This window comes from Musa acuminata, chromosome BXJ3-4 (assembly GCF_036884655.1).
Source record: "Musa acuminata AAA Group cultivar baxijiao chromosome BXJ3-4, Cavendish_Baxijiao_AAA, whole genome shotgun sequence".
NCBI classification, from domain to species: domain Eukaryota; kingdom Viridiplantae; phylum Streptophyta; class Magnoliopsida; order Zingiberales; family Musaceae; genus Musa; species Musa acuminata.
Window position 1 is genome coordinate 18,133,621 of NC_088352.1, and position 11,588 is coordinate 18,145,208.

Sequence of the window (11,588 nt, forward strand, 5' to 3'; positions counted from 1 at the left end):
TGTGATGAAATACGCCAGAGTCCACAATCCAATTTTGATGACTAGTAGTCGGAGTAACTGTAAGATTTGCACGAGGCCAATACGACAGAGGAGGAAGTCTGAGTCGAGTTCTATAGACTTTTGTAGAGTGACCAACTTTGTCATATAGTTGACAAACAACTCTTTGTTGATTTATGTGATCAGGACGCCATGGTTGAGGATAATTGAAGTAGCTGCCTTGATGGTTGTAATTGAAATGTTGAGGAGGGGAGGTTTGTTTGGAGCTCACAAGTGTAGGCATGCTAGCCAAACCTTTGTTGATAGATTTGTTGTACCGGGTACTCTTCTTCTTAGATTTTTAACTGACTTGAGCTGTGATGGATGGTCCTGACAACTTGTCCTCACGCTTGAGATATATCTCATAGTCAGTCAACTTGTCATAGAGTTCTTCAAATGACATTGGCGAATCACGTGCACGTATTGCTGCTGCTAATTCCTTATATTCGTCTCCTAGGCCATTGAGGATATGGATAGTAACTTCTTCATCACTGAGGGAATGACCTATCAAGGCCAAGTTATCGATGATAATCCTTATGTTATGTAGATAATTAGTAATAGTACTTCCCTCTTGTTTTATCGTCATGAGACCGGATATGAGACTAAGTATGCGAGTGCAGGAACGATTGGCTAGGATGGTTTACAACTTGCACTAAGCTTCGGCGGCAGTGTCACATGAAAAAATGAGTAGGGCGAGGGATTCAGCGACTGAGGCTTGAATAGCTTGAAGGATGAGACGATCCAGGCGTAACCATAATTTGTGGTCCGAATTTGGTATTGGACTGGGTGCGCTTGGAATGTTGAGCATCGCTGGTGGACAATGAAGAGAGCCATCGATATATCCTAGAAGATCATAGCCAAAAAGTAGATTAGAGAATTGAGCATGCCCGGATTTGTAGTTGCCACCTTTGAATAATTTGAAGGGAATAAGGGTTACTGTATTTATGGAGATAAGGCTTGTATGTGGAAAAATACTATGGTTCCCTGCAGGAACAGCAATGGGAGCATTAGAGATAGATTATGAGGATATATGGAGGATATGTACCAATATATGGGAGCAACTAGAAGTTTGCAGCGAGACAATGATCAAGAAGGAAGAGATGTTGGTGGCAAATGGTGGTAAATGGGTTGTGGGTTATTGATCAATATTGACAATGATCAATATTATGTAAAGCTGCAGATCTCCATGCAGTAGTGCTATAGTCTCTGTGCATCCGACGGGGAGACGGGTCTACTTCGAGATGTTTAGAAGTGGTTTTCACGGCGAGTGCTCTGATACCATGATAGAAATGAAATAGAAAGAAAAAGATTATATTGATTGAAATAATTCATAATACTCCATATTTATACATATTTATAATTGTTACGTCTGCTTCGACAGCACGATCGTCCAACTCGACGCCCTTGTTCCGTGACTTGTTTAACCTACTGTTTCCACGGAAGCTGGCCTTTCGAGTTTCGCGCACCATTGCCTTATATAATTAGAACAAAAAGGGTCGTGGGAGAAGGACCATTACGGGCTCGGCTTCCAGCCATTCTAAAGGTCGAGCTTCAATTGCTTAAATATCGGTATAAGCAGCTACCACCGTTGAGGTTGGAACATTAATCGACCATTTTGGTCGCATCTACATGACCGGTGATGCGGGGGGCATATGTTTAAGCCGTGGCCTCGGGGCCGTCGCGGCTCGGTTCGGGGGTCCGGATGTCGGGGATCTCGGGCGACGTCCCTCGGGGTCTCCCGGCGGCCGAGCACGGTGGTTCGGGTCGGCGGGTCGGGTCGGCAGGTCGGGTCGGGAGAAAGCTCCGCCGCAGCGCCGGGAAGAGTGGTTCGGGTCGGCAGGTCGGGTCGGCAGGTCGGGTTGGCGGTTCGGGTCGGCAGATCGGGTGGGTAGAAAGCTCCGCCGCAGCGCTGGGAAGAGGCGACACCGTCTCGGACCAGCACATAGGTCAGGTCGGGAGCTCAGCCCGACCCCTCCGACGATCAAGTTAGTGATGTGGAGAGGGTTTTGGAGGAAGAGATGCCTCCGTGCCAGTGTTGGGTGTGAGTCCGTCCCCTTTGTTCGTTTAGAACTCTGGGGTATTTATAGATGAGTTTTGATGTTACCTGATGTGGCTGCTTGCAGGAGGCAGGCTGATAGCGTCTGACCTGGGGTTGGCGTGGCGTGAAGAACTAAGCCTGAGTTAGGTGTTAATGCCGACTTCCTCGGGCAGTGTGTTGTCCAAGCATGGCTGACGTCATGGCGTGTTACATCGCCATTTTTACCCTTATCATATTCCCCCCCCGAAAGGAGCTATGCGTCGGTTGTTGTATAAGAGGAGTCTAATGCATGGCTTCTGTCTTCAGACGGGCTAGCCGCGCAGATGAGGTCTTGGGGAACAAGGAGTCGAAGGGCCGAGGAGCCCGATGCAGGCGGGCTTGGCCGCACAGGTGTGTCTCGGGAGCACGGGGCCAAGGAGCATGACGCAGGCGTACTGACCGCGTAGGCGTGTCTCGGGAACATGGAGCCAAGGAGCATGACGCAGGCAGGCTGGCCGCGCAAGTGTGGGCTTGGGCATCATGCGACCGAGGAGGTGGCTTTGGGCAGCTTGCAACCGAGGAGTATGGCGCAGGTGGGCCGACTGCACAAGTGCGGTTTCAAGTATTATGCGGCCGAGGAGGGCGATGCAGGCGAGCTGGCCGCGCGGGCATGTCTCGGGAGCATGGGGCCAAGGAGCACGACGCAGGCGGTTGGCCGCGCAGGTGTGTCTCGGGAACATGGGGCCAAGTAGCACGACATAGGCGGGCTGGCCACGCAGGTGTGGTCTCGGCCATTATGCGGCCGAGGATCATGACGCAGGCGGGCAGACCGCGCAGGCGTGGTCGCGTTGGTCATGCGGCCGAGTAGCACGACGTAGGCGGATAGACCGCGTAGGCATGGTCGCGATGGTCATGCGGCCGAGTAGCACGACGCAGGCGGGCAGGCCACGTGAGGTCGACTCGAGCAGTGCATGGCCGAGGGAAGTGGCTCGAGCCGAGAGACAACTCAGGCGGGCAGGCCGCGTTGAGGTGAACTCGACAGTGTATGGCCGAGAAGCTCGACGCAGGCAGGCTGCGGCCGAGGGACACCGCTCAGGTGGGCAGGCCGCTTTGAGGTGAACTCGGCGGTGTATGGCCGAGAAGCTCGGCACAGGCAGGCTGCGGCTGAGGGACACCGCTCAGGCGGGCAGGCCGCTCTGAGGTGAACTCGGCGGTGTATGGCCGAGAAGCTCGGCGCAGGCAAGCTGCGGCCGAGGGACACCGCTCAGGCGGGCAGGCCGCACTGAGGTGAACTCGGTGGTGTATGGCCGAGAAGCTCGGCGCAGGTAGGCTGCGGCCGAGGGACACCGCTCAAGCGGGCAGGCCGCACTGAGGTGGACTCGGGCAGACTGCGACCGAGGGACATGGCTCAGGCGGGTAGGCCACGCTGAGGTGGACTCGGGCGTCTCCGACCGAGCCGTGCGAATGCAAAAAAGAGGGAGGTTAGACCGAAGCTAACCGTGAGCCAAGAGGCGGTCAGGTAAACATGGAGCCTTTGCTTGGAAGAGACTGAGGAAGGGGCTAGATTCCTTGCACGAGGATTACACCGGATAGCAACCGCAGGTGCTTGACCGCTGCTACGGGGCCCGTCGCCCAACGGCACTCCTCTTCCTTGCGGTCACCCAAGCTTCCGCCATGACGTACCGGTTGGCTCGCTGGAGCATATCTGGTACTGTGGTGGGGGGTCGCTCTACGAGGGACCAGCAGAATCTGGAAGGTCGCAAGCCTACCATGAACGCCTGCACTAACAGAGAGGGGTGAGTGTCCGGTAAGCTTCGGATTTACATGGCAAAGCGATCCACGAAATGTGAGAGGGGCTCGTCCTCTCTTTGTTTGAATCTGAGGAGCAGTGTCGCGGAGGGCTTCGGCCGGGCATGGGCTGCGAAGTGGAGCTCGAAGTCCTTGGTGAGTTGGCCGAAGGAAGTGATCGCTCCGATCTTCAGGCCACTGTACCATGTGCGGGCCGGACCCCTCAGGGTCGTGGGAAACGCCCTGCACATTAAAGCGTCAGATGTTCCGTACAGTGCCGAATGGGCACGGAAAGCGGCGACATGGTCCGTCGGGTCAGTGGAGCCATCGTATGCGTCCAAAGAAGGGAGCTGGAAATTCGGGGGAACGGCGTGATCTCGTATCTCTAGTGCGAACGGAGATCCTCGGTGTGTGTCCATCCCGAGCTCTCCCTTTGAGTTGCGAAACTCCTTCTCTAGTTCGTCGAGCCGCTGACTAAGAAAGCGTAGCTGGGCTCGCAGGGAGTCCGTTGACTCCGGAGATAATACTTCGGGCTCCAGGGGGCCGCTCGGGTCTACCATCACTGGATCCTCGAGTGGGGTCGGTCGCACCCGAGGCGAAGCGGGAGGCCCCGGAGGTGTCACGTGGGCCCAGGCAGGTGGCTCTTGTTGCCGAGTCATAAGTGGGGGTGTCGGTTGGGAAATGAGCGGGATGATGGTTTGCACCATATCCGTCAGAGCTCGGACTTGACGAGCGAGGTCGTGAAAGGCCTCGGATGACACTAGCGAGGGGGCGCTCGGAGCGCCCTCGGGCGGAAGCAGATCTGGGTTGTCGAATGAACGCCAGTAGCGTTCCGAGGTCGCGGGGAGGTCGTCAGCCCGCAGCCCGTCGCGCAAGGGACGTACGGCCTGCGCCCCTGCTAGGAACGATCCCTCGAAAGTGAGTTCGTCGGGCTCAGTATGAGCATCCCTCGACATTCGGGCCCTCATTCTAGTGCCAAAATGATGCGGGGGGCATCTGTTTAAGCCGTGGCCTCGGGGCCGTCGCGGCTCGGTTCGGGGGTCCGGATGTCGGGGATCTCGGGCGACGTCCCTCAGGGTCTCTCGGCAGCCGAGCACGGTGGTTCGGGTCGGCGGGTCGAGTCAGTAAGTCGGCTCGGCAGGTCGGGTCAGGAGAAAGCTCCGTCGCAGCGCCGGGAAGAGTGGTTCGGGTCGGCAGGTCGGGTCGGTAGGTCGGGTTGGCGGTTCGGGTCGGCAGCTCGGGTCGACAGCTCGGGTCGACAGAAAGCTCCACCGCAGCGCCGGGAAGAGGCGACACCGTCTCAGACCTGCACACAGGTCAGGCCGGGAGCTTAGCCCGACCCCTTCGACGATCAAGTTAGCGATGTGGAGAGGGTTTTGGAGGAAGAGATGCCTCCGTGCCAGTGTTGGGTGTGAGTCCGTCCCCTTTGTTTGTTTAGAACTCTGGGGTATTTATAGATGAGTTTTGATGTTACCTGATGTAGCTGCTTGCAGGAGGCAGGCTAATAGCGTCTGACCTGGGGTTGGCGTGGCGTGAAGAACTAAGCCTGAGTTAGGTGTTAATGCCGACTTCCTCGGGCAGTGTGTTGTCCAAGCATGGCTGACGTCATGGCGTGTTACATCGCCAATTTTACTCTTATCAACCAGCATAACCATTGTTTATTGTGGTCTGCTTTGTATACCCCATGGAACATCGTAGGGCTGCGTCACTAATTTAGTAGTAGCTTATTAAGAACAGCATAGAATTAAGAGAGAAAAAAAAAACAGCAAAAGTTTCCTGCCAGTGTCTCTTACTCTGAAAAAGCTACAGCGTAGGGGATAACGTTCCGTGGGAGTACCACCACAAATTCAAGTGTTTGGCGAGCAGGCCTCGCGGAGCTTGAATCACATCTGACTGACATCCAAGTTCCAGATTCCAGTACACAACAGGAAGTCAACGGAAGTGGGAGAGGCCTTGGCACCTCAGCTAGCTTCTCGGTTTTGAAGTTTAGAATGGTCTCCTATCAGCTTCATCGCTGCAAGGGTGTCTCAAGGTCAATTGATCTGGCGGTCACCCTAAGAGGAGAAAAAAAGAACGAGCCGTGACAGGATAATTCAGAAATCAGAGGCCGTTTTTACACGCAAAAATTATTAGGACTGCCACTACAATCATACCATATACACGCGCACACATTTTTTCATCAACGGATCGACGATTCGACATCGTTCCCTCGTTGCCCACGATCTGAACCATTTATTTCATCGCATCAGGATAGATGATCGTCATCATCTCCAAAGCACTGATATAGCTAGACCGCGGTGGACGGGCGAAAGCGGTAAACCTTCAGATGGGCGCCCGGCGCCACCGCCTCGAGGAAGATCCTCGCCGTCCCCTCGTGGGACACCGCTGCAGTCTCTTTCTCCACCAGCGCGGCCGCCACGATCCCCCACCCGCCGCCCTCGCCCTCGCCCCCGCCTCCGCCGCCCGCCGCCAGGCACGCCACCATCGCCGCCTGCGCCGGTCCCAGGCTCGGGTTGTACGCCGCCGACTCTACGTAGGACCCCGAGTACACCCTCCCCCCGCCGTCCGCCACAGCGAAGCCCGCGGCGCACCCGCTGTACGGCGCGTGCGATGACCTCGCTGCCCCCTCCGCTGCCTCCCTAAGCCGACGCTCCAGCCCGCCTCCCCCGATGCCATTGCACAATCCCCCACCGCCGACGGCAACGCCCGTGGCATCAAGGGCGCCGAAATCGTTGTCGTGCGGCTCTAGGAGGAGGGGGACGTCCTTGTGGAGGAGGTCCGGGGGCCCGAACGGGTGGGGGAGGAGGGAGGCGAGGGGACGGAAGGCGGGATCCTCATCGGAGGTGACGAGGATCTGGATCTCCGCCGCGCCGCGGATCTCCTGGAGGAACTGGCGGCAGTGGCCGCAGGGGACGGAGGAGACGGCGACGCAGCGGATGCTGGGCTCACCGTGGGCGTTGGCGTTGGCCATCAGGAACTGCTCTGCGTGGACGGAGTGGTGTAGCGGCAGGCCGGGGAACTCGAGGTTCACCCCGAGGAAGATCCGACCGCTGGCCCCCAGTCCGACGGCCCCCACGCGGTAGTTGGAGATGGGCGGCCGCGCCAGCCGCTGGGCTGCGGGGACCAGGAGGGGGAGGAGCTCCCTCACGGCGGCGACGCCCGACTCCTTAGCCATCGCCTGCGCCTCCTCCGCTTCGATCACGAACTTTCCAACCGTCGATCTCGCTGGCTTCTCCTCCATCTCCTCTCGCTCGCCGATCAGGAATCGGATGGAAATCACACGCAAAAAGACAGAGAGAAATGTACAGATGCAGGAAAGGAACTGATTGGTATCTTTGGTTTTTCCTGCAAGCTGGGAGGTAAAAAGAGGCGAGGGAGGAGGGCAGGGCATGTGCCAGTTGTATTTGGAGGACGAGATGCTATTTAAATGCACGGAAAAAGTGGCCTTAACAACCAAAACTAAAATTGTAGAGAAGAAAAAACCATTGTTGAGCTCTGTTTCGTCGTAAACCACCGGTCGAGCCGCCCACCATGTAGGAAACATGATTCTTACCATTCCAATTTCCAAAGCCATCAACCGAAGCATACCCCGCGTCGGAAGGTTACGAAAATTATTGTTATTATTATTATTATTTTTCATCAAAATGAACGGACGATTGAGGCAAAATCATAATAGTAATTATATTTGATAAAATTGGAGCCCGAGGGATGTATTTAGACTTGCACAGACGGAATCTGCATCCTTCTTATGGGGTCCCGTACTTTCAACCGATGGAAAGTGACGAAGGCAGTCTTCCTTTCCTTCGTCGATTGGTGGCTCGGCCGAGATACCCAGCCGCAGCTCCCGCTTTCGTGAGGATGTCCGGTCCCTAGTGGTGAGTTCGAATAATTGAATATTAGGTCGTTCCGCTAATAATTGTAGCATGCATGCTTATCATAATTCTTTCAAAATATGCACGTCTTATCTTTTTATTTTGTCTCCACAACCACACTGTATGTTAATAATACTCGAATATTGCTGTCTTTTTTTTGTCGTTGGGCGAAGGGAATGCCCCACGACTTGGATGCTGGGTACTTTTTCCATGAAGGTTGCTTGAGAACTTGTTCTCTTACCTTAGTGTTTTTTTGCGTTGGCGTTCGAAAAAGCTAAAGAAGAAGGATGGATGTTTCAGTCGGGAACCTACGACCGCAGATGCCACCAAGTGCTGTGACATTTGACAAGGATGGATGAGAGATTACTGTCCTTGTTAAATGCAAGATGATGCATGAGAAAATTTCCAGTTGGCCTAAGATTTAGAGAGTGTTAAGGCCACGATGACACTAAGAGTGGGGAGTGAATTAGTGCTAACGATAAAAATTACGTCGATTCGAAAAACTTCAATTATTTGAAAAGTTTGATTCGATGAAACCTGTATTAGAAATGATATCAAAAGTGTAGGAAGTAAATGTAATAAGCAATTAAAACTGAGAACAATAGTAATAAAGAGCAGAAAGAGGGTGCACACCAAATTTATAGTGGTTCGCTCATCGTGACCTATGTCCACTAAAGATTCCTCCTTTATCGAGATCACCAACGTACAGTAACGATCTTTCTTCAATGGACAAAGACTAACTACTATTTTATAACTTTTTTTCCTTTTAACAGGTTTAGGAAATAACCTTTACTAACTACCTTTCTTAGAATGATCACAAAGCTAAAGAATGAGGTGGACACTTAGCACTTTTTCAATACTTTTACAATCCAAAATCTCAAGATTTGTATTCACAGTTTCGTGCTCTTTAATGTAGGAAATGTTAGGATTGGAGCGGCACTAAGAGGGGGGGGGTAAATTAGTGCAGCGGTAAAGTGTGATAAACTTTTGACGATTTAAAAGGAAACTTCGTACGATAAGAGTAACGCTTTCATTTCAAACTATTTCATTGCGTTTTAACTTGAACAGATAAGTAAGACAGAGACAAAGAAGTAGAGCATTAAAGTGCAAATGGTTTGCAGTAATGTAAATGACAATAAGTAAATGCAAACCAGAGATCACGCCGATTTTACAATGGTTCGGTCAAATGACCTACATCCACTTGCGAGGCCCTTCTTCGATGAGGCTCCCACCTTCCACTAGCAAATCTCTTGAAATGGAAGGGCAAACACCCCTCTTACAACTTTTTACAAGCGGTTCACTCTCTTACAGATTTTTAGTAAGAAAGAAGGAGGTGAACACTAGCAAATTGAAAACAAGACTAGCAAAGACTTTTCTAAGACCTTTCTCTCAAACAATTCTTGCTCAAAAAGTTGTAATCTCAACTGAGATTTGAGAGGTATTTATAGGCCTCAAGAGGATTCAAATTTGGGCTCCAAAATTTGAATTCTCTTTGGGTTCCCGATGCTGGCGGTGCCACCGCCTGAAAGTGGCGGTGCCACCGCCTGTCAGTGGCGGTGCCACCGCCTGTCACTGTTAGACATTGATAGTGCTGGGCGGTGCCACTGCCCAGTCAAGCGGTGCCACTGCTCAGCTCTCGGGTGCTGGGCGGTGCCACCGCCTAGGCCAATTCAGCTCACTGGTTGGGCTCCAAACTTGGCCCAAACCAGTCCGAACTCGGGCCCAATTGGCCCCTACTTGAGTTATAGGATTAACACCTAATCCTAACCCTAATTAACATGCTAACTATGAATTTAAAGACATTTTTTAAGCTATTACAAAGTCCGTAAGTCAAGACTTCTTCCGGCAAGCTTCTGGTGAACTTCCGACGGTCTTCCGATAAACTCTCGGAAACCATTCTACGGACTCCCGGCAAGCTCCTAGACTTCACGATTTGATCTTGGTGAGTTCCAACGAGCTTCTTCGGTAAGCTCCGATCTTTCTCGGTGAGCTCCACAAACTTCCAACGAACCTTTCGGCGAGCTTCCGAAAAACCCTTCGGCAAGCTCCCTACTCATTCTCGGCTAGTTCCGGCAGCATTCCCGACGAACCTTCGGACTTCCGTCGAACTCTCGAACTCCCAACGAATCCTTCGCGCTTGACTCCAGCACTTTGTTTCGCTTTATGTCTTCATCATTATTGTAGTTAATCATGCACACACAAACCAAAACTCAACTCTGATCTAGACAATCATGCACACACAAACTCAACTCCTCTCTTGCGGCTTGTTGCCCAATCAGCGGTTGACCTCCGCAACCCCGATATCCTTGGCACAATTTCGCTCTACTTGGCCCGATGCCCGACGTCCGAAGCATTCAGCCATCCAATATCCTGACGTGATCTCTTCCGGCGCAACGTCAATTCCTCCTGCATCAACTGTCTAAACCTGATCGAGTAGACCTGCATCGCTTAAAATGCAGTTTAAATCATAAACATATATCAAGTGGTTTCATCATCAAAATACGAGATATAACAATCTCCCCTTTTTTGATGATGACAACCACTTGATGACGGAGTTAACCTTAACTCCCGGAGTTTAAACAAACTCCCCCTATCAATATGCCATATTGATAGAACCTTGAATTCAAACTGAATTCAAGTCTTTGCAATATTCATCATGAATACTTGCAACACATCATCATGAACATATGCATAAACTTATGCATATCATGTCATCAACATACTTCTCCCCCTTTGTCATCAACAAAAAGGAGAAGTACAACTATTCTTTGTGTTTGTAATATAAGTTCAACTCATTGCATGAAAAACATAATATTAAGTTTTATCATCATGCAGTTTTGAAGCTAAAAAATTTAGCAAGTAATGCATCATGCTTAGGACATTCAAGCTATCAAGTTTTAGATATGCAAGTTTTACAACATACAAGATAGCACTTTTGGTAATGTTCAAGATAGTAAGTTCTACATCATGCAAGCTAGAAATATTGAGATGTTCAAGAAAGCAACTCTTGCTTCTTGAAATATGCAAATTTGTCAAGTTTTGCTAGATGTGCAAGTTAGCATTTTTGCCTCTTAAGATAGGAAAGATAGCACATTTGCTTCTTTTGAGATAGCAACTTTTTGCTTCTCTTTAGACTACGAGCTAGCAATTTTTATGTAAGTTTCACAATATACAAGCTAGCAAAAATTTCGAAAGCAAATGCAAGATAGCTTTCTTGTGTATGCTCATAATTCTTGCTTCCTATTGCAATGTGCAAGTTGCAAGTTTTGCTTCTTGAGATAGGCAAGATAGCACTTTTGCATTTTTTATTTTTTAAGATAGGCAAGCTTGTGATGTTCAAAATAACAAGCTCTTTCTTCTAGAAGTGCCATTTTTGCTTTCTTTGCAAAGTGTAAGCTAGCAAAATGTTTGAAAAAGTGATCAAGTTTTGCAACATACAAGCTAGCAAAAATGCCAAACTAGCAAAAGATAATGTTTTACATGAGGCAAGCAAAAATTTGGCAAATGTTACATTTGCATCTTCTCTTTTGAGAAGTGCAATTTTTTGCTTTCATCTTGAATTGTGCAAGCTAGTTAGTTTGCCTCTTTTCATGATGTCAACGCTAGAAATTCTTGCTCCCCCTTTGTCATTGTCAAAAAGAAGGGAAGACCCTTATATCAATTTTCATATTATGACAAAGGTAAGTATTATTCTTATTTGTGCATCATTATATATTCAAATTAAAACATACACAATTTCAATAACCTTATTTTTCATGCACAATACCGAAAAATAAATCAATCATCATTAATAAGCATATCATACATGATACTCAAACATTAAAATTTTCAAGCATTTATCAACATGTTCATCATGATACCAAACATTCATCATT

The 11,588-nt window shown here is 50.3% G+C and overlaps 1 protein-coding gene across 1 annotated transcript; it reads right to left on the minus strand.

Moving 5' to 3' along the window:
* Positions 1-5,933: 5,933 nt before the first annotated feature.
* On the minus strand, positions 5,934-7,254 carry LOC103972995 (cytidine deaminase 1). Its single transcript, XM_009387433.3, has one exon. It carries the CDS (start codon positions 7,230-7,232, stop codon positions 6,129-6,131), a length of 1,104 nt encoding a protein of 367 aa, XP_009385708.2. The 5' UTR covers positions 7,233-7,254; the 3' UTR covers positions 5,934-6,128.
* Positions 7,255-11,588: the final 4,334 nt, after the last annotated feature.

Bases quoted from the DNA above. Each gene is read 5' to 3' on its own strand.
- LOC103972995 (XM_009387433.3), bottom strand. From the start codon at position 7,232: ATGCCCTGCCCTCCTCCCTCGCCTCTTTTTACCTCCCAGCTTGCAGGA.